Source organism: Muntiacus reevesi, chromosome 9 (genome assembly GCF_963930625.1).
Source record: "Muntiacus reevesi chromosome 9, mMunRee1.1, whole genome shotgun sequence".
NCBI classification, from domain to species: domain Eukaryota; kingdom Metazoa; phylum Chordata; class Mammalia; order Artiodactyla; family Cervidae; genus Muntiacus; species Muntiacus reevesi.
The window spans coordinates 75179912-75202232 of record NC_089257.1 but is presented as its reverse complement, the minus strand read 5'-3'; the positions used below and the strand labels follow the sequence as shown (position 1 = coordinate 75202232).

Below are 22321 nucleotides of genomic sequence, written 5' to 3'. Positions count from 1 at the left end.
AAGTGAAGTGTTCACTTTTGGAAATATAACTCAGAGTGATGGTGAGGTGGTTTAGGGGCTAAGAGTTTTTGCTGAAAACCCTTAAATAATGAAGTTCACATGAAATGTCAACTAAAATTCAAATAACAATAAACACGTATGTGATGCTCTCAATTTTCTTTATTTTCTAACAACTACTTAAGCCACTCAACAAAACACTCTACAACATAATTTAAGAAAACTTCTGCAAATTTTAGGGTGGAAATTAGACCCTACCATTAAAACATCACACAAGCACTTATTTTCTGAGGGGATATTTAACTTTGTGGTATTCCTTACAGGTGATGGTACATTTTAATTCTATACACCACAACGAGAATTCACCCTGAGCACAAAGCTCTTTAAAACAAAACAACACATGTGTATACCATGTGGCTGATTCATGTTGATGAAAGGCAGAGATAAGCACAAAATTGTGCAGCTATCATCCTTCAATAAAAAAAATTAAAAAATAAAATAAAACATCATTTCTTCTGAACCATTTCAGGTTCAGTTGCTATGTTTTTTCTTCCGCCTCAGAAGTTAAAACTACACTCAATCTGCTTCCCGGAGCCACAGCCTTGAGCTTATAGCAGATTTGTACAGAGTACACCATGGGCTCCTCAGAATCCTCCACCAGTGATGCCTCCCGTTCACGTTATCACAGGTAGAAGAGAGAATTGGCTAATTCCAAACTTGGTTCTTTATGAAGGCTTTGCGCCACCAGGAAGGTCAGCTTGCGTGCATACTGACAGGGAGCCGGAATACTGATTAGGCCCTGAGGAGGAAAACGTATTGATAGTAATTAAGAGGAAAACTCACTCTTCAAAGCGGTATTTCTTCTGAGTTTTTTTCATCCACCAGTTATACACATGTTAGAATGTGTGTAAATCAGTAAGAACTCAACAACAAAGGGCGACCTTGCTCAGTGAGAACTTAAATTCACTGGGCAGGATGCGGGAGCAGAGAAGGCCAGTCTGGTTTCACGACGCCCGGACCTGTGAACCACACACTTGAGGGCTGACCTATGCTTCCTACAACTCGATGCTCTGAGGGGCTGATAGCAAATCTTGGCTTTAGACCTTGACAGCAGCTGTGGAACGGAGTCATGCCTGTTGCCCTCCCACCAGACACAATATCTGAGTTGCCTTCAACTGTCTCATCTATAACTTGGAAATAACAATACCCTGATTTCCTCCCAGACCAGTATAAAATAATGTACATCGTAAAGTCTTTGAGAAATTATCAGTGCTAATGAATTCTAACAGTTACTGGTGTTTTATGTCTATGATAGACCGGGTTTCATCCAGTGTGGACTAAGAAGCCATCCATCCATCCATTCATCGATTCATCCCTCCTCTGTGGAAATTCAGGCATTGTGCCAAAGGTGAATTGGGGGACAACTTCCAGGTGGACACCCTGAGTTCTACTTTGCAACTAAGTACAGAGCTGTCACTCACCATCCAGTTGTAGTAGAGGTGACACAGTTTGAATGTGAGTCTCTGCATGTGGTCAGGTTTCAGGCCATTGTCATCATAAATGACGTTGTAGTAGGTGGGATTAACAGTTCCCCGAAAGGCCACCTGGCTGATCAAGTAAAAGTCATACCTGAGGGGAAAGGAAGGATTGTGAGAAAGAAGGCATGCAGAACAGGGCCAAACTTGACCACACACGTTCAAAGCTTTGTTAACAACAGATTTTCTAACAAACTTGCCATTCTGGCCGTGTTGCTTCTGAATCCACGACAGTGCCAAGTGGTGGGTTCTGCAGAGTTCGGCCGGTTTCCGCCAAAAATCGTGGCATGCCCTTCTTCCTGACCACAATCACTGACAGTTTGGGGCTTAAAACCAGACAAGCAAAGTAAAAAATAATAGTAATAATAATAAGAAGAAGATGGAGAGAACTAAAACCAAGCCATGCAGCCGTTTCTATTTATTTATATATTTTTGGTAATTTTAAAATGAAATAAATCAATTCATTCACAAAATTCTGCAAAACAAAGAACATTAAAATTACCCCTAGTCTCCCCTCCTCCCTGAAATATAAACAATCTTTAAATTAAGGATCATCTTCATTTGTTGCAAAAGTGTGGTAGGTCCAATCACTTGACCAATTTCCATCACCGAAAGGGGATGGGAAAGAATGGTTCACAGGACAATAAATTACAATTAGCACTTCTAAAGAAAGCATTTGTAGAATTATACAGAGACACGATTCTTTTTTCCATTAGCAATCATCTCCCTGTTTCACCTTCACTCTTCTTCTCAATTTCTGAATAAAATATGGAGAACTAGAAGCTCCCCTCACTCCTCCAGTCATTGCTTCTGAATCCTGCAAAACACATGCCTGGGAGGGTGGATGGACAGACCACATACACCTTGGGGTCAAATGCTGAATGACCCCTTAACACAGGTGTTAAGTGTTAATAGATAAAGTCCAAATATTCACCCCCAGTAGTGGTTAAGAATCCACCTACAATGCAGGAAACAGGTTCAATCCCTGCATCAGGAAGATTTCCTGGAGAAGGAAATGGCAACCCACTGCAGTATTCTAGCCTGCGAAATCCCAGAGACAGAGCAGCCTGGTGAGCTACAGCCCATGGAGTCTCAAAAGAGTCAGACATGACTGGGCGACTAAACAACAACAAATATTTGCCATTATGGGAGAAACCTCCAGATCATTGAAAATTCACTTTAGGCACTTTATCTTAAAAATACTTTATTAATGTTTTCAATCTCAAAACTTTTAAAAAGTTGATGTCATGGTGCAGGAGAATTAACTCTTTAGCATTATCAGCTGCTAAAGTGTATCCTATGATCCCCAAATTGCATGCTGGTGACTCGGGTCAGTTAGATTGATCCAACGCAAACCACTTCAGTATTCTTGTCTTGAGAACCCCATGAACAGAATGGAAAGGCAAAAAGATAGGCACTGAAAGATGAGCACCCCAGGTTGGTAGGTGCCCAATATGCTACTGGAGATCAGTGGAGAAATAACTCCAGAAAGAATGAAGAGATGGAGCCAAAGCAAACACAGTGCCCAGTTGTGGATGTGACTGGTGATGGAAGTAAAGTCCGATGCTGTAAAGAGCAATATTGCACAGGAACCTGGAATGTTAGGTCCATGAATCAAGGCAAATTGGAAGTGGTCAAACAGGAGATGGCAAGGGTGGTCATTTACATTTTAGGAATCAGTGAACTAAAATGGACTGGGATGGTTGAATTTAATTCAGATGACCATTATATCTACCACTGTGGGCAAGAATCCCTTAGAAGAAACGGAGTAGCCCTCAGGGTCAACAAAAGAGTCCGAAATTCAGTACTTGGATGCAATCTCAAAAACGACAGAATGATCTCTGTTTCCAAGGCAAACCATTCAACATCACAGTAATCAAAGTCTATGCCCCAAACACTAATGCCAAAGAAGTTGAAGCTGAATGGTTCTATGAAGACCTACAGGACCTTCTAGAACTAACCCAAAAAAGTGACCAAAAAAAGATGTTCTTTTCATCATAGGGGACTGGAATGCAAACATAGGAAGTGAAGTAACAGGCAAGTTTGGTCTTGGAGTACAAAATGAAACATGGCAAAGGTTAACAGAGTTTTGCCAAGAGAATGCACTGGTCATAGCAAACACCCTCTTCCAACAACACAAGAGAAGACTCTACACGTGGAAATCACCAGGTGGTGAATACTGAGATCAGATTGATTATACTCTTTGCAGCTAAAGATGGAGAAGCACTATATAATCAGCAAAAACATGGCCGGGAGCTGACTGTTGCTCATATCATGAACTTCTTATTGCCAAATCCAGACTTAACTTGCAGAAAGTAGGGAAAACCACTAGACCATTCAGGTATGACCAAAACGAATTCCCTTACAATTATACAGTGGAAGAGACAAATAGATTCAAGGGATTAGATCTCATAGAGTGGTTGAAGAACTATGGACAGAGGTTCGTGACACTGTACAAGAGGCAGTGATCAGGGCAATCCCCAAGAAAAAGAAACACAAAAAGGCAAAATGGTTGTCTGAAGAGGCCTTACAAATAGCTGAGAAAAGAAGAGATGCTGAAGTCAAGGGAGAAAAGGAAAGATATACCAATCTGAATGCAGAGCTCCAAAGAATGGCAAGGAGAGATAAGAAGCCTTCCTCAGTGATCAATGCAAAGAAATAGAGGAAAACAGTAGAATGGGAAAGACTAGAGATCTCTTCAAGAAAATTAGAGATACCAAGGGAACATTTCATGCAAAGATGGGTACAATAAAGGACATAAACACTATGGACCTCACAGAAACAGAAGATATTAAAAGGTGGCAAGAATACAGAGAAGAACTATACAAAAAAGTATCTTAATGACCCAGATAACCACGATGGTGTGATCACTCACCTAGAGTCAGACATCCTGGAGTCCAAAATTAAGTGGCCTGAGGAAGCATCACTATGAACAAAGCTAGTGGAGGTGATGGAATTCCAGTTGAGCTATGTCAAATCCTAAAAGATGATGCTGTGAAAGTGCTGCCGTCAACATGCCAGCAAATTTGGAAAACTCAGTAGTGACCACGGAACTGGAAAAGATCAGTTTTCATTCCAATCCCAAAGAAAGGCAATGTCAAAGAATGTTCAAACTACCACACAATTGCACTCATTTTGCATACCAGGAAAGTAATGTTCAAAATTCCCCAAGCCAAGCTTCAACAGTACATGAATGAAGAAATTCCAGACGTTTAAGCTGGATTTAGAAAAGGCAGAGGAGACAGAGATCAAATTGCCAACATCTGTTGGATCATAGAAAAGCAAGAGAGTTACAGAAAAACATCTGCTTCATTGACTATGTTAAAGCCTTTGGCTGTGTGGATCACAACAAACTGCGGAAAATTCTTCAAGAGATAGGAATACCAGACCAGCTGACCTGCCTCCTGAGAAATTTGTATGCAGGTCAAGAAGCAACTGTTAGAACAGGACATGGACCAATCAACTGGTTCCAAGTTGGGAAAGGAGTATGTCAAGGCTGTGTATTGTCACCCTACTTATCTAATTTATATGCAGAATACATCATATGAAATGTACAGCTGGATGAAGCACAAGCTCGAATCAAGATTGCTGGGAGAAATATCAACAACTTCAGGTATGCAGATGACACCACTGTTACAGCAGAAAGTGAAGTGGAACTAAAGAGCCTCTTGATGAAAGTGATAGAGGAGAGTGAAAACCTGGTTTCAAGCTCAACATTCAAAAAACTAAGATCATGGCATCTGGTCCCACCACTTCATGGCAAATGGATGGGGAAACAATGGAAATAGTGACAGGCTTTATTTTGGGGAGCTCCAAAATCATTGCAGATGGTGACTGCAGCCATGATATTAAAAAATGCTTATTTTGCACAACAAAGGAAACTATAAGTAAGGTGAAAAGACAGCCCTCAGAATGGGAGAAAATAATAGCAAATGAGGAAACTGACAAAGGATTAATCTCAAAAATATACAAGCAACTCCTGAAGCTCAATTCCAGAAAAATAAATGACCCAATCAAAAAATGGGCCAAAGAACTAAACAGACATTTCTCCAAAGAAGACATACAGATGGGTAACAAACACATGAAAAGATGTTCAACATCACTCATTATCAGAGAAATGCAAATCAAAACCACAATGAGGTACCATTTCATGCCAGTCAGGATGGCTGCTATCCAAAAGTCTACAAGCAATAAATGCTGGAGAGGGTGTGGAGAAAAGGGAACCCTCTTACACTGTTGGTGGGAATGCAAACTAGTACAGCCACTATGGAAAACAGTGTGGAGATTTCTTAAAAAACTGGAAATAGAACTGCCATATGACCCAGCAATCCCACTTCTGGGCATACACACTGAGGAATCCAGATCTGAAAGAGACACCTGCACCCCAATGTTCATCACAGCACTGTTTATAATAACCAGGATATGGAAGCAACCTAGATGCCCATCAGCAGACGAATGGATAAGGAAGCTGTGGTACATATACACCATGGAATATTACTCAGCCATTAAAAAGAATTCATTTGAATCAGTTCTAATGAGATGGATGAAACTGGAGCCCATTATACAGAGTGAAGTAAGCCAGAAAGATAAAGACCATTACAGTATACTAACACATATATATGGAATTTAGAAAAATGGTAACGACAACCCTATATGCAAAACAGAAAAAGAGACACAGAAGTACCGAACAGACTTTTGAACTCCGTGGGAGAAGGTGAGGGTGGGATGTTTCGAAAGAACAGCATGTATATTATCTATGGTGAAACAGATCACCAGCCCAGGTGGGATGCATGAGTCAAGTGCTCGGGCCTGGTGCACTGGGAAGACCCAGAGGAATCGGGTGGAGAGGGAGGTGGGAGGGGGGATCGGGATGGGGATTACGTGTAACTCTATGGCTGATTCATGTCAATGTATGACAAAACCCACTGAAAAAAAATATATATATAAAAAATAAAAATAAAAAAAAATAAACAATGCTTAGTCCTTGGAAGAAAAGCTACAATCAACCTAGACAGCATATTAAAAATCAGAGGTATCACTTTGCCGACAAAGATCTATCTAGTCAAAGTTATGGTTTTTTTCCAGTAGTCATGTATGGATGTGAGAGTTGGACCATAGGAAGGTTGAGTGCTGAAGAATTGATGCTTTTGAACTGTGGTATTGGAGAAGACTCTTGAGAGTCCTCTGGACTGCAAGGAGATCCAACCAGTCCACCCTAAAGGAAATCAGTCCTGAATATTCATTGGAAGGACTGATGCTGAAGCTGAAGCTCCAATACTTTGGCTACCTATTATGAAGAACTCACTCATTGGAAAATACCCTGATGCTGGGAAGACTGAAGGCAGGAGGTGAACGGGACGACAGAGGGTGAGATGGTTGGATGGCATCATGGGTTTGATAGACATGAGTTTGAGCAAGCTCTGGGAGTTGGTGATGGTCAGGAAGGACTGGCGTGCTCCAGGCCATGGGGTCAAAAAGAGTCGCACACAACTGAGCGACTGAACTGAAGTGACCCAAGGTCAGTGGGGAATGAGAAAGTTTGGCTCTGATAGTTTGAATGCAGCTAAAGGTGGTTCTGCCACTCCACTATGATGCTCTCCCCCCTCTCTGATGGTCACTGATGAGGTCAAGATTTGGCTCCTTTGAGCCTCGTCAGTAGTGATGATGGTATAACCCTACAGAGGAGAGGGAGTGCTATGCACAACTTGGGATATAAGGCTTTCTGAGGATTATAAGGAGCCACCTTAAGATCATAATCCTCCTTCATTTTTCCAGTTCTAACATTTTTCTTGCACTTACTACTGGATATAATCATGGAGGATAATGAACCAAGACATCGAATCTACAAATCTGACAGTAAAGGAAGGTTCTTGGTGTTTAGCATGGTCTGATTTCCAAATGCAGCCTTGATTTCACAGCACCCACAGCACTCTCAGCATCTTTCACACACCTGAGCTGCAGATCAGTGCCTGCACGTCAGAGCCTTTCACCCTGTGTGTTGATCTGGGCCTCAAATTTGAAACCAGAGCTTGTTTTTTTCCCCCAGCATGTTAATATGTATGAAGCATCTTTAACTGCCAGCAGCGCTGCAGGCTTCCTGCTGAATCTCAGTGCCAGCTGCTCTGGAGACTCCTGCCTTCTTCTGGTACCCCCACCCAGGGCCCCCAAAAGCTCACAGCACCCAGACCATTTGCGTAAGACCATCCCAATCACCCTCCAATCTAGGGGTGGTTGTGCTCGCATAAAGCAGAAATGGAGCACAATTTAACTGCATGAAAAATAAAAGAAACAGATGCACATAATAATTTTAATAGTTACAATGAATGTCCTAGAACTGGAAGTGGGAAAAGAATACTCATTCCATACCTGGTATTTGAACTTGCTTCGGTCACACTGCTCAGCAGTTGTGGGACTTCATAGTCAACGAGTGTCCTGAGCTGACCATCTCCGACACCGTCACGGTACACAATTATCCGTGCTGGCAAACCGTGGTTATGCCTATACCACCTGTTCAGTGCCCCTGCAGGATTTGATGTTAGTAAGAAAAGGATGACTTGTCCAATGCCAACAAAGAATAACATTCCCACATATTTCAACGTTTAAGTAGCTTGCTATTTCAGACCACAGTGATATAGGGTAATACCTAATCTGGGCTGTATTTGCAGTAATATAAAATTGGATAAATTTCTGGAACATTGCTGCATTTCTCCTGTTTAAGGAATCATAATGGCTTCTGTGGCATAATATATACTCAAACTCAGCATATATCTTTAGTAAAATTTTAATATCTAAGCAATAAATTAAAATTTAATTTATGCAATAGACAAATTCCCTCAAACCAAATTAATACTGATTTAGCTTATTTAAATCTTTAAATCCTCTCAATAAGGAAAGACTGGATAATATTATGTAATTTTCTTCTCTAATGAGCATAAATATGAAAACATAAGGAAAAGTCTTGGCTGTTCCTCTAAAAAACATCTCTTCACACTGACTCACCCATAAGTCTTGCTGACAATATGAACTCTGAAAAATTTCCACTCACTTTACAGTGGAAAGAGCACTAAAAGCAGAGACTCCTACCCAACAAAAACTTTTCATAACTACTGCTAAAAAAATGACCAGGTTTTAAAGTGAAGGGAAAGTAATATGATAAAATATTTCTTTTCCTGCATATATGGCACCATTGTATTAGGAGAGTTTACGGTCCCGGAGATTCACTTTAGTTTGTAGAAGATGACCATATGTATAAGTCCACTACCAGTACCTATCACCAAATGCACCTTTTTGGGAAACAAATATTTACAACCCCTCAAAGTTTATAGTTGTGATGAAGCAGATTAGGGGCATGGGGAGTTGTACAGGTCACATTGCTAGGCAGTGGCCCAGCCAGCTTCAGACCTGAGTTGGAACAGATATGGGAACCCCAGAGCCCTCTTTCCACTGCATCCCTCTGTGAGGAGGGCACCCTCCCCATCTGCTGTCTTCCCCGTTTTCTCCTCCGATGCCACACCTGACCTGCCAGCACCCCCACCCCAATCCCCCAGGCTTCTCTCCTGTTTCTAGACCTGGTCTGTCACAATCCTTGTTCCTCCGGGCTAAGTTTCTTCCGGCCTTCAAACTGCTTGCCAGAGCCACCAGCAGCGACAAACTTTCTTTCCTCCTGGCTTTCAATTTTTCTTTTTTTTTTTTTCTGGCTTTCAGGTTTTCACACAGGGACACAAATGCAAATTCCACAGAGCCTATCTGTCAGCCTGAGTCAGGCCGCAGCTTTGGAGTCTCCAACTAGGTTGGAGCCAATTGACTCAGGAGACTTAAGGAGTCTGTTTCCACCTGTCTGCTCTACTAGAAGCTTATGGACTTTGGGTCTGAAGGAGCAGTCCTTGGAGCCCACCCCCACTGCTATGAGTTCAGTACCGATCATGAACACTTTTAAGCAATCTGCAACATGAGCTGTTGTTTTCTGAAGAATACAGCGGGAAAACCACCTAAAGAAAGCAAAGAACCAAAGTAAAGTTCACCTTTGAAAGTTCTGCTATAAACATGCGTAAGTATTAAATTAAGAAGTAGATATTATAACTAAATCAATGTTCATAACTTTGTCTACACTATATGATCACTATTATATTAAAATGCTCTCCCTCACCCCCCCTCCCATTCAATAAAATTTACTGATACTAGAAACTAAAGCACAGTGTTAGCATCAGATATCTCTGGGTTCAAGTCTTGACTGGTAAATTCACCAACTGTGTGACTTTATTATATGAACCTAAGCCTCAGTTTCCTCATGTGTGCAAAGGAAATTTACAAAATAGTAATGTAGTTAGTGGGCTCCCCAGGTAGCTCAGTGGTAAAGAATCTGCCTGTCAATGCTGGAGCCACAGAAAACGAGGGTTCAGTCCCTGGGTCAGAAGATACCCTGGAGGAGGAAATGGCAACCCACTCCAGTACTCCTACCTGGACAATCCCATGAACAGAGGAGCCTGGCGGGCTATAGTCCATGGGATTGCAAAGAGTCAGACACGACTGAACTGACTTAGCATGGAAAGTAGTTAGTATCTCATAGGGTTGTTGTAAAAATTAGATAAAATATGCAAAGTATTTGGTTCAGCACTTGGTACATAATAAGCACTGATAGATACAGGCCACTACATTATTATAAGGAAATGTATTAGTTTAGCAGTAGACCTTCCACTTTCAAATTATTCAACGATTTCTCAAGTATAAACTTCATTTCTATAGGTAAACTTTGGGGAATTGATATCTTAACATGATTAACTTAATCTAGACTTCAGAAGCAAGTTCTCTTGCTAAAATTATTAATTAAAAGCACTTATAAAATGAAGATCATGACTTAGTGATACCGAATACCTCCATTTCTCTAGTTCTCTAAAAATGTGCAATAATCATGATGCAATTAGAAATGCTGCTAAGAAACCAGAAGTCCCTTGGGTGTTTGATTAAGAAGTGACGCAGAGAACAGGGATCATACAACCTGGAATGAAGTTGGAGGCGTGCAAACTGCTGCTTCATCCGTTTCCCACAATCCCAAATAAATTCCTGATCACAAATTTAATGGAGTAAATCAAAGAGCTTAATTCTAGGAAGAAAACCTGTTGCCAACAGCCTCAAAATACACTGTTTAGTTATAAATATTGAAACAATTCTAAGAACTACAATTTAATATGTACTATAAGTCAATGTTTAATGTGTTATCCTTCATCCTGCCTACGTTTGCTTTTTTTTTTAAGATGATGTATTTTATTTTTGTTTATTTTTGGCTGTGTGTCTCAGCATATGGGATCTTAGTCCTCCAACAAGGGGTCAAACCCGTGTCCCCTGCAGTGAAAGAGCAGAATCTCAACCACTGGACCGCCAGGGAAGCCCCCTGCCTATGTTTTAAAAAGCTGTGTAAGTAAACAACCACCACATCAAGTTTCTGTGACTATTAAAAATATTAACAAGCATGTCTTGAACATTTACACAGAATAGATAAGTTGCAGATCAGGATATAAATCCAGGCAACCTGATTCTCAACTGCTTGACATCATGAATGTAAACTTCCTAGTACAGAGCATATAAGAAATAGCCTGTCCTAATGTATGTATAAAAATAGTATTTTATTGAAGCTAAATTTTACCCCAATATTACCCATCACATTTATACATGTGAGTATAATTTGTGACCATAAGTGTTCATATTTTAAAAATGAGTGAAGAATACAAACTATTCCTTGCTGTATAGCTATTAGTTAAATCAGAAGTAAAAGTCTAAACAGCTGAAGGCTATGTTAGGGTAATTTTAAAAGTACCTGGTGATTCTGGGGTTAATACTGGCCACAAATCCAACCACCACTGTCTCCTTGCTGAATGCATCTTTACAGACATTGATGCCAACCACCATCAGGGATTTTAACTGTAAAATTAGATTTTTTCATGATTTAATGGAATGAGATATTATTTTCCCAAGCAATGTCTTAATACGAAGTTTTTAAAAGACTCTCCGTAGTTATGAAATTATTTAAACTCTTCGCCAGGGAGATCAAGGTCCAGTTGAGGCAGATTATTAAACCAGAAACCAGAGAAACTTAAAGACAGAGAGAGGCGTATAGTACATACTTTGATTAAGAGTGACACAGTAATCCAAAATGGCCACCAACCACTGCTGGGTGGGCAAGGGCCATCAGTGGCTTAAGAGTCCCGGTAAAGCGGTGGGTCCATTTATCCCTTGCCTCAGGGCTGAAGGAATCTGAAGGGAAATTCCATTCCCCATTCTTTTTTATTCTTTTTCTTTTTTTTTTTTTTTGTTTTTATTTTTATTTATTTATTTTTTCATTTATTTTTATTAGTTGGACTTTAGCTCTCCAAGGAATCCTCCCTTGTCTGTGTGCCTCCGCGCCTCCGGGAGGAGCAGCTGGGGGTAACCTGTATATCCTGATTAAGGGAACAGGCAATGGGCCCTCCTTCCTGAGGCTCCTCACTTCCTTCCACAGTGGCCATAGTTCAGGAAAGAGAATAGGATTTTTTCAGTTCCCAACACAAACTGGAGCTTTACCTCACAGACTCTGCTGTTTCCCCAAGCTCTCGGAGTGTGGGGGCAGGTGTTCCCTCCAGGGTGCGAGGGGCTGAAGCAGGGAAAGGCAGGAGCCACAGAACGCACACTTTAAATGATGGCTCCAATCAAGTCCCTCCAAGTCGATGCCAAACTAGATTCTCTTTCATGAAATATTCTGTTACCAGCTTGACTAAAGCTCCACGGGAACAGGGGCCACAACTCACCCTCCAGACCTTCCCAGTGGCTGGTGTACAATGGAACCCAGAGCAGACAAACAGATAAACAACAAACCGACCCAATAAACAAACAGTGTAAATATTTCTAGAATCACATGAAAATTATCTCCTACTTTGATTCACTTTTTAAAATTCACAACTGACTGGTCACTAAAAGGAAAAGACATGCAGTTCCTCACCGGGATCTCCACCGCCCAGAGCTCACCCCCGAGTTTACAGATCATTTGCATGGCAATCTTGGTGGTGACACTCATCATCATCCCCTGCTTATTCAACGTCTGAGCAAGCACACACTGGCTGGGCACGGGGCAGTCGGAGCTCAAATATTTTTTAATGGAATCATAATAGCTCGTCTGCATAGAAGGCAGAATGCACATCACCTAAAAACAAAACAGACAGCAGCAACGACAAAAAGAAGAAAGTCAGTTTACTTATGTTGAGAGGATGCTTTAAAAAACAATGAATTTCCAAAACATCTTTCGTCCTTACACTCCCAAGAAGCAAACAGCACACCGACAATTCTTTTCTTAAATGGCCTTTAAAGAGAAGACAATGAATCTAAGCCTTTTGAAATGCCCTCTCATCAGCCATCTGCTCTGCAAAGCCCCCTCCAATCCTACCATATCCTTGGGCTCCTCCTTCCTCTCTGCTTCTCTCCTGATTTGATTCGGTCAGTTTCCTCCAATTCCCTTCCAAGCTAGCTTTTTCTCCAGCTACCTCTCTTCTTTGCAGTGACCCTTCCCTGTGGCTCTCCAGCTCCCCACTCCCCACTCCCCACCTGCATCCACAGACAAGCGAAGTGGAGACTTAGCTTAAACTGTAGTCTTTTTCCCCATTAGGCACTAGACATCTGAAATTAAAGAAAAAACAACACCTTTTTTTTTGTTTGTTTACTCAGACTTGAGTGTAAGGTATGACGGGAAGGAAAATAAAGAGAAAGAGGCTTCAGATGCCCTAGTAAATTCCAGTCTTCTCTGTTACTGCCTACACTTCCCATCAGGTATTTCCCTCACAGAAGGACCTCTCCTGGCCTAACTCCATCTCCTTCCTATCTTTTATTCTCTACTTTCAACCACCCTCTCCCAAATTATAGAAAATATAAGCACTGCCATAATCAACAGAAAACAAATACAGTGACGTTTTTCACCTATAGAATTGTTCCAAATCATAACATCAAAAGCTAAAATTTACACTGAATCATATAAAGCAGAAGAAAACATTTTTAAAGTACCAGAAAAATTATCTTAGGGGTCTTCCTGCCTTGCATTCTGTGAATTTTGGGCTAGGCAAGGAGTGGCCCAATGGGAACCAGGACCTAAGAAGGTGGGAGCCAAGTGAGACTGGTTACACACCCGGGATGGAGAATTAAGCAAGTATGTGGAGAATAATAAGGGCCATGCTTCTCACTCTCAGAGATAAGGGCTACAGATATGGAAAGGGAGAACCATCTCCTGTGGCACTCACTGGGTGGCAACTGGGGACCTGAACACGTTTCATATTTAAAATTTTGATAAAATATTTTATTATATACATAAGACACATACAGCAATAATATAGATGCAAGTGTGCATGTATATATATGCACACCCATGCGGTGGTGGTAGTTTAGTGTCTAAGTCATGTCCAACTCTTGTGACCCACAGACTAGCCCACCAGGATCCTTTGTCCATTGGATTTCCCAGGCAAGAATACTGGAGTGGATTGCCATTTCCTTCTCCGGGGGATCTTCTCCACTCAGGGACTGAACCCACGTTTCCTGCACTGCAGGCAAACATTTCACCACTGAGCCACTAGGGAAGCCCATGCACACACACACATAATACATATTTCCTAGTTTTGCCCACTGGGAAGGCCTAGGGGCCGTGACATCCCAGCAGCAAGTAAGCACACTCAGTGCCCAGATCTTGGTTTGTGATACTGATCTCTTCCAGAAGGAATTAGGGCTCGTTGGAGAAATATACAACTCTACAGCTGGGCAGCAAAACTTAACCTGGAATATCTTAATGTGTCAGACAGTAAGGAAGTGTTCCAAGAAAGAGAAGAACACGTCAAAAAGACACAGAAGCCGTCTTGAATGGAGTTCCTCCTGGCAAAACCAAGGACAGTTTGGACATGGGGCCTCAAAGACTCAGACATGACGAAGCTTCTGAGCACACGCACAGATGTTGTAGCAGTGGATTCAGACAAGAATTATCCACGGATTCTAACACTGGTGGGTGAAGTTTGATGAGAAACAGGATATTTACACAGTCTCAAAGTATCTCCTACCAAAAAACCCCTAATTACCAAAAAGTGTAACTTTATAAAGAAGCAGCTTGACAGAAACCACCTAATGGAGTAACCCCTGGTAAGAAGACAAAATCATTCCTGTGATATTGCTGTCCAAAGTGTATAACCTGAATTTAATGATAAAGAAACATTAGACAAACCCAAGTTGAGAGACACTGTATAAAATAACTGGTCTATTATACCCTTAAAAACTGGAAGGTCATCCAAGTCAACGGGAACTATGGAACTGTTATGGACTGAAGGAGAGATTAAAGAGACAAGGCAACTAAATGCAATATAGCAGATTTTTTCACAAGAGAAAACATTCTGGGGACAAATGGAGAACTGTGGATGGAGTTGGTAGATTAGCTGGTGGTACTGCTCCTTGGTTTTGATGGTTGTTCTGCGGTTCCATAGGACAGTAACCCTGTCCGTAGGAAATGTGCCTAACTGTATGAAAAAGGTAATGGGCATCATGCCTGTAACTTACTCTCAAATGTTCAGGAAAAAAATAAATAAGATAGGGAGGGAGGAAGGGAAAGAGGGAGGGAGAGAAGAAGGAGAGGAAATGACAGAAAATGATAGTAAACATAATCAAACAATCGGGGAATCTGAGTGAATGGTATATTAGAGTTCTTTGTACTATTTTTGCAACTTTTCTGTAAGTTCAATTTTACATTTTTAAGTGAAAAATAAATGCTCTTAGAGTGAGAATTTCCTTGGTTTATTATAACATCCTTATGGGCAAATTTTTGTGGAAAGAAAGAGGTACCTAACTAAACTGCTTTGTGTGAAATATGAATAGCAAGGTTAGGAACTGGGATGAATGAACCAGGGGAGTAAGATAGGAGCTGGGACAAAGAAGCACTGCAGTACAGTGAGAGGCTGAGCGAACATTTCCAAGACACAGGAAGGGCTGAGAAATCCTTTACCAAAATGAAAGTCAATTTTCACTTGTCTGGAATGGTGGTATGTGATGTGATCGTGCCTTGGCCCCAAACCCTCAGCAAAGTCAGCTACGTAACACACACACATACACACACATTCACCACACACACACTCACTACACACACACACCACACCACACACATATACACTCACCACATACACACACACAGACCACACACACACATATACACTCACCACACACACACACTCACCACACACATACATACACACACACTCCCACCACACACACTCACACTACACACACACACACACTCACCACACACACACTCACTACACACACACACCACACACACACACTCACACACACCCCCATACACACTCACCACACACACACACACTCACCACATACTACACAGATACACACACCACACACATATGCACACACTATACACACACACACACACACACACCACACACACACCACACACACATGCACTTACTACACACACACACACACTCACCACACACAACATGCACTCACACACACACGATACTTTGGGAAATGAAGCAATTGTGGGTGTCCCTAAGGGTGTTATAAAGCAGAAAGAAAGAGCACCCATGAAGGGGGACAAGAATTCAGAGGAAGAGGAACATGGAACCATAGGTGACCTTCCAAGAACTCCCTGAAACACTGAGAAGAAAACTGGGTGCCCCATTTATGGGATAAGATAGGAGTCAATCTATCTTAAATCTTAAGTAAAAGATGACTCCCACCAACAAGCTGAAAAATATGCAAATATCCAATAAGCTGATAAAGGGGTGGGTGCTCAGCCATGTCCAAATCTTTTCGGCTCCCATGGACTGTGGCCCACCAGGCTCCTCTGTCCACGGGATTCCCCAGGCAACAATACTGGAGTGGGCTGCCGTTTCCCTCTCCAGGGGATCTTCCCAACCCTGGGGTTAAACCCACATCTCTTCTGTCTCCTGCATTCATAGGCAGATTCTTTACCACTAGTGCCACCTGGGTTAAAAATTAATATTAGAAACATGAAAGGAAAATAAAATATCTGATTAAAATACCAAGATCAATACTTTATTGGGTGTTTGGGGAAACCCAGAGCTATTTGAAAACATGTGGAAGAAGAATATGTTCAAATTCCTTCTTTCAAGGCTGATATGAAGAAAAATAAAAATTATATCTTAAAACACAAAAAATATCCTATACTTACCAACTGAACATCATATTTAGCATGTTTCTGTATAGCGTGAATAAATGCAGCTGGATTTTCTTGTACTTTTATGCTACATAAAAAGATTAATTTTGAAAATGTATAAATTTTAGTAGCACATAATCATATAGTGTTAAAAATAATAGCAGTCGATTTTTATAACAGACTATAATTTAAGGGAAAAAAATCATTAAACTGAAACCTTTTGAGTCTAAAATTGCTTCTCCCAAACAAGGTATGCCAGAAACATTTAATTACTATTTTTATTAACATAAAAAACAGATTAGTGAAAACTAAAATTTTCTCCATTGTATAGAGTTCCCACAGACTCTATCTAAACAAGTCTGTTGTTCAAAATGAAATTCAAAGTGTACTTTTGAAACCACAAGTCACAATATCAAACGTTTGAAACAGAGTTCAAGTTAAATTGGGAGTAAAAATTCTGTAATTCTGAATCTCCATGGGAACTCTAAAATAAAAATCATTAGATTAATGAGATCAAGATATCCAGCTAATCTGTATAATTCAAACTAAAAGATTTTTTCCTTAGTGGCACCTTGCATGGAGCCTGGAATATCTAGCCTTAATTAATCAATCAATCAGTGAACAAGTACTTATAAATTATCTGTTCTGTGGCTAGAGTATATTAGGGGCCAGAGGTTACAAAATGTAATTCCACTCAGAGGAATTTATAGATCTGTTTTCTTGACATGGGAATCTCTCAGTCCCAATGCCCAGGGCCCTTTTAAAGCTTGCCCGCCAGGTGGCAGGACCACTATCTGCCTCTCGTTGGTTATAACAGGAGTGACCAGCAATGCTGTTTCTGATGGGAGAAACCACGCATATAAATCTAATAAGTAAACAGATACGTCACAGGAGAGAAAAAGGATGGAATAAAATATGAGCTTGCAAACAAAACAGGCCAAGAACAGAACAACAGCACAGACTTGTTGGAATGTGAGTGAAAAACAGCCTCTGATGCCAGTTCAGGTCTGAGACTGTAGCTTCTTTCATTTCCTGTCTTCTTACCTCATGGGTTAAGAGAAATTAGGGCAGGTGAAACCTAAACCAGGAGATTTGTTAACAGATTTGATAAGAAGAGAATTCTAGACGACTGTAAAATGAGACTTCGGGAACAGCTATGGTTTACAACAATTCTTGCGCTGATGATGTAATTAATTAGCAACTATGTATTTAAAGGATAACTCCCCACCCTAGCAATTAGGACATTTGCACCTCCACTACAGCAAAGAAAAAGAAGCATCTGCTGTTCTTTTTTTAAGCAATGAAATAAGACATGACCAACTTTGTGGCTTTTCTAAAGTAAAACAATATTCCTTTGAGTGTGATTGTATATGAATGGATCTCTTACTAAATTGAAAGCGTCATATTTATCTCATCCCATGCAAATAGCAAATCATTTACTATGTAGTAGTAGATACTCAATAAATGTTCAAAGGCTAAATGAAAGACCTGGTTCTATCAGAAAACTATTTAGATGACTAATCTTATGCCACAGGAACAGAAGAATAAAAACTTCTTTCAAATCTATTTTTACAATAGATTTTAAATCATAAAATCTATCAAATAAGTCAGGAAATGCAAGTTTTGTTAATATCCTGACTGCTGTTAAGTTTTATAAACAAGTGATATGGAGGAATTCAGAAAAAAGTTGAGAAGGCAATATATGAACTTATTAAAAATTCATACCTCAACTAGTACTGGAAATTAGTCTGAGGTAATCAGACTAATGCCTAGGAAGAATTATGAAAATAAAGTTTTACAAAGACCAACATAAGATACATCTTAACTGGATAAAATTTTAATCATTGCCAACTCTACCTACTTATAACTATTATCTCGGCACTCTACAGCAGGAAATTTTATTGACATAAAGAAACATTTGTAGCTCTTTCAGCCATTACCTCCTATTACCTTTCTAACCAAACCATATTAACATGTGAAAAAAATGAGGAGGACTTTCAGCATCTTCTCACATTTTGGGGCGATCCACATTAAATCCCACGGGACTTCCAACTCTTCTCAAGCAGTTCAGAAAGTTCTCTGCCACACTTTCAGCTCTGTTACTACATATAACCAACCATTTATTCAAAGACTGTGCACTTAAAACCTTGCAAGTTCGTATATCCTTGGACCAGTCAGCTGCAGAGGCAGGTTGACACTGAGAAAAATAACAGAGAATAATTAAATAAAAAAGACAATGTGGAAATACTTCATATTTGTCATAATAAAATGAGTTTCAGTACAGTTTGCTACTCACAGACTTAAAACACAGATAGAAGTGCTTCACATCTGAACACAACACACACTGCCTGGGAGTGGACGCAAGTGAATGATATCCCAGGTCCACCCTTCCTTGCCTGTAGATCTCTGGCAAGTCCTTTACCTCATGGGGCTCTGCCATGGGCAAAGGCAAGTGTCTGGTTCAAATCTCTAGGTTCCCAGGAATTCCTTAGTGGTCCAGTGGTTAGAACTCCAAGCTTTCACTGCCAAGGACACAGGTTCAATCCCTGGTGGGGGAATAAGCTGTACAGTGTGACCAAGAGAAAAAAAAAAAACCCCAAAAACAAACCCCACAAATCTCTAGGTTCCCTTCCAGCTCTAACAACCTAAGATCTTTACTACAAAGACTCACGTGAGTGAATGTCCAGTTTGGTCTCTTTGCTTTAGGCATCTAGAAATCCTAAGTGGGAAATGCTGATGACTGATCTTCCAGGTCACCATACTGAGATGAACAAACCCTACAGTTAAGACTCCACATTATACTAGGAGTAGCTACATCCAGAAGCAAAGATGAAGCCAAGACACAGGCTCCTTTCTTATTCTCGGATGGTTCCCCAGGAGACCAGGAAAAACAAGCTCCCGACATTGAAGAGGGCAGACTTCAGACTAGTCCCCAGCCTTCTGAAATCAAATCAAAAGTCCCTGGTGTGTGAGGCAGGAAGAACCACTGGTAGAATTTACAAGGACACTATAAGCTAATTCCTTGCTACTCAGAGTGTTGTCTTATAGCAGCGCTGTCTCATGAGAGCTCGTTAGAAATGCAGTCCTGGGCCCCATCCCAGACCCACTGAACCAGACTCTGCGTCTTAACGAGTTCCCCAGTGATTCGCTCACACAGTACTGTTTAAGAAGGATTCCTATCCCCCTGTTTCACAGACTGAAAAGCAATGGCTGAAAGCGGTTATGGAGCCAGCTGGTGGCCCTGGACTTGACTTTGCAGTCAAGGCATTTCCCACAAGCACTCCAGGCCCCAGCCATGCTCCCAGGGCCGTGACACAGGAGGCCAGGCAGGGGCTCAGCCTCAGGGGCAACCTTCACCTAAGAACCCAGGGGAAGGGTTCAGCCTCCAGAAGGGTTCTGTCTGGAGCCAGCATTCATTCCTTCCTGTTACAGCCAGTGTGAGGAGGACCACAGCCCTCTAACCCACACTCCCAACTTTACTGGCTGGCAGGTGACCCAGGACACACACCCAAGGCCACTCCGAGGCCTGTGAACCTTTTGTGTACTCAGCTTCTCAAAGTGAAAGTCGCTCAGTGGCGTCCAACTCTTTGCGACCATCATGGTCAACAAAAGAGTCCAAAATGCAGTACTTGGATGCAAACTCAAAAACGACAGAACGATCTCTGTTCATTTCCAAGAAAAGCAATTCAGTATCACAGTAATCCAAGTTTATGGCCCAATCAGTAATGCTGAAGAATGGTAAAGTCGAATGGTTCTATGAAGACCTACAAGACCTCCTATAACTAACACCAAAAAAGATGTCCTCTTCATTACAGGGGACTGGAATGCAAATGTAGGGAGTAAAGAGCTACCTGGAGTAACAAGCAAATTTGGCCTTGGGTACAAAACAAAGCAGGGCAAAGGTTAACAAGAGTTTTGCCAAGAGATCGCACTGGTCATAGCAAACACCCTCTTCCAACAACACAAGAGAAGACTCTACACATGGACATCACCAGATGGTCAATACCAAAATCAGATTGATTATATTCTTTACAACCAAAGATGTAGAAGCTCTATACAGTCAGCAAAAACAAGACTGGGAGCTGACTGTGGCTCAAATCATCAACTCCTTATTGCAAAATTCAGACTTAAACTGAAGAAAGTAAGGAAAACCACCAGACCATTCAGGTATGACCTAATCAAATCCCTTATGATTATACAGTAGAAGTGAGAAATAGATTCAAGGGATTAGATCTGATAGACAGAGTGCCTGAAGAACTATGGACGGAGGTTCATGACATTGTACAAGAGGCAGTGATCAAGACAATCCCCAAGAAAAAGAAATGCAAAAATGCAAAATGGTTGTCTGACAAGGGCTTAAAAAGAGCTGAAAAAGAAGAGATGCTAAAGGCAAAGCAGAAAAGGAAAGATATACCCATTTGAATGCAGAGTTCCAAAGAACAGCTAGGAGAGATAAGAAAGCCTTCCTCAGCGATCAGTGCGAAGAAATAGAGGAAAACAATAGACTGGGAAAGACTAGAGAACTCTTCAAGAAAATGAGAGATAGCAAGGAAACATTACATGCAAAGATGGGCACAATAAAGGACAGAAATGGTATGGATCTAACAACAGCAGAAGATATTAAGAAGAGGTGGCAAGAATACACAGAAGAACTATAAAAAACAGATCTTCAGATCCAGATAACCATGATGGTGTGATCAATCACTTAGAGCCAGACATCTTGAAATGTGAAGTCAAGTGGGCCTTAGGAAGCATCATTACAAACAAAGCTAGTGGAGGCAATGTAATTCCAGTTGAGCTATTTCAAGTCCCAGAAGATGATGCTGTGAAAGTGATGCACTCAATATGTCAGCAAATTTGGAAAATTCAGCAGTGGCCACAGGACTGGAAAAGGTCAGTTTTCATTCCAATCCCAAAGAAAGGCAAAGCCAAAGAATGCTCAAACTACTGCACGACTGCACTCATCTCACATGATAGTAAAGTAATGCTCAAAATTCTCCAAGCCAGGCTTCAACAGAATGTGAACCGTGAACTTCCAGATGTTCAAAGTGGATTTAGAAAAGGCAGAGGAACCAGAGATCAAATTGCCAACATCGGCTGGATCATCGAAAAGCAAGAAAAAACATCTACTTCTGCTGTATTGACTATGCCAAAGCCTTTGACTGTGTGGATCACAACAAACTGTGGAAAATTCTGAAAGAGAGGAATACCAGACCATCTTACCTGCCTCCTGAGAAATCTGTATGCAGGTCAGGAAGCAACAGTTAGAACTGGACATGGAACAACAGACTGGTTCCAAACTGGAAAAGGAGAACTTGTCAAGGCTGTATATTGTCACCCTCCTTATTTAATTTATATGCAGAGTACACCATGCAAATTGCAGGGCTGGATGAAGGACAAGCTGGAATCAAGGTTGCCGGGAGAAATATCAATAACCTCAGATAGGCAGATGACACCACCTTTATAGCCGAAAGCAAAGTAGAACTGATGAGCCTCTTGATGAAAGTGAAAGAGGAGAGTGAAAAAGTTGGCTTAAAACTCAACATTCAGAAAATTAAGATCATGGCCATCTGTTCCCATCACTTTATGGCAAATAGATGGGGAAAAA

The 22321-nt window shown here is 41.0% G+C and overlaps 1 protein-coding gene across 1 annotated transcript in view; it reads right to left on the bottom strand.

Moving 5' to 3' along the window:
• Positions 1-679: 679 nt before the first annotated feature.
• PIWIL4 (piwi like RNA-mediated gene silencing 4) overlaps positions 680-22321 on the bottom strand; it is a 55617-nt gene continuing 33975 nt past the window's right edge. The window contains exons 12-20 of the mRNA XM_065945402.1: positions 18726-18910; positions 16729-16801; positions 12502-12702; positions 11344-11447; positions 9450-9520; positions 7899-8052; positions 1733-1858; positions 1479-1626; positions 680-796 (exon numbers count right to left, since the gene is read on the bottom strand). Coding sequence (XP_065801474.1) covers positions 680-796; positions 1479-1626; positions 1733-1858; positions 7899-8052; positions 9450-9520; positions 11344-11447; positions 12502-12702; positions 16729-16801; positions 18726-18910 — 1179 coding nt within the window. The remainder of the gene's footprint in view (positions 797-1478; positions 1627-1732; positions 1859-7898; positions 8053-9449; positions 9521-11343; positions 11448-12501; positions 12703-16728; positions 16802-18725; positions 18911-22321) is intronic.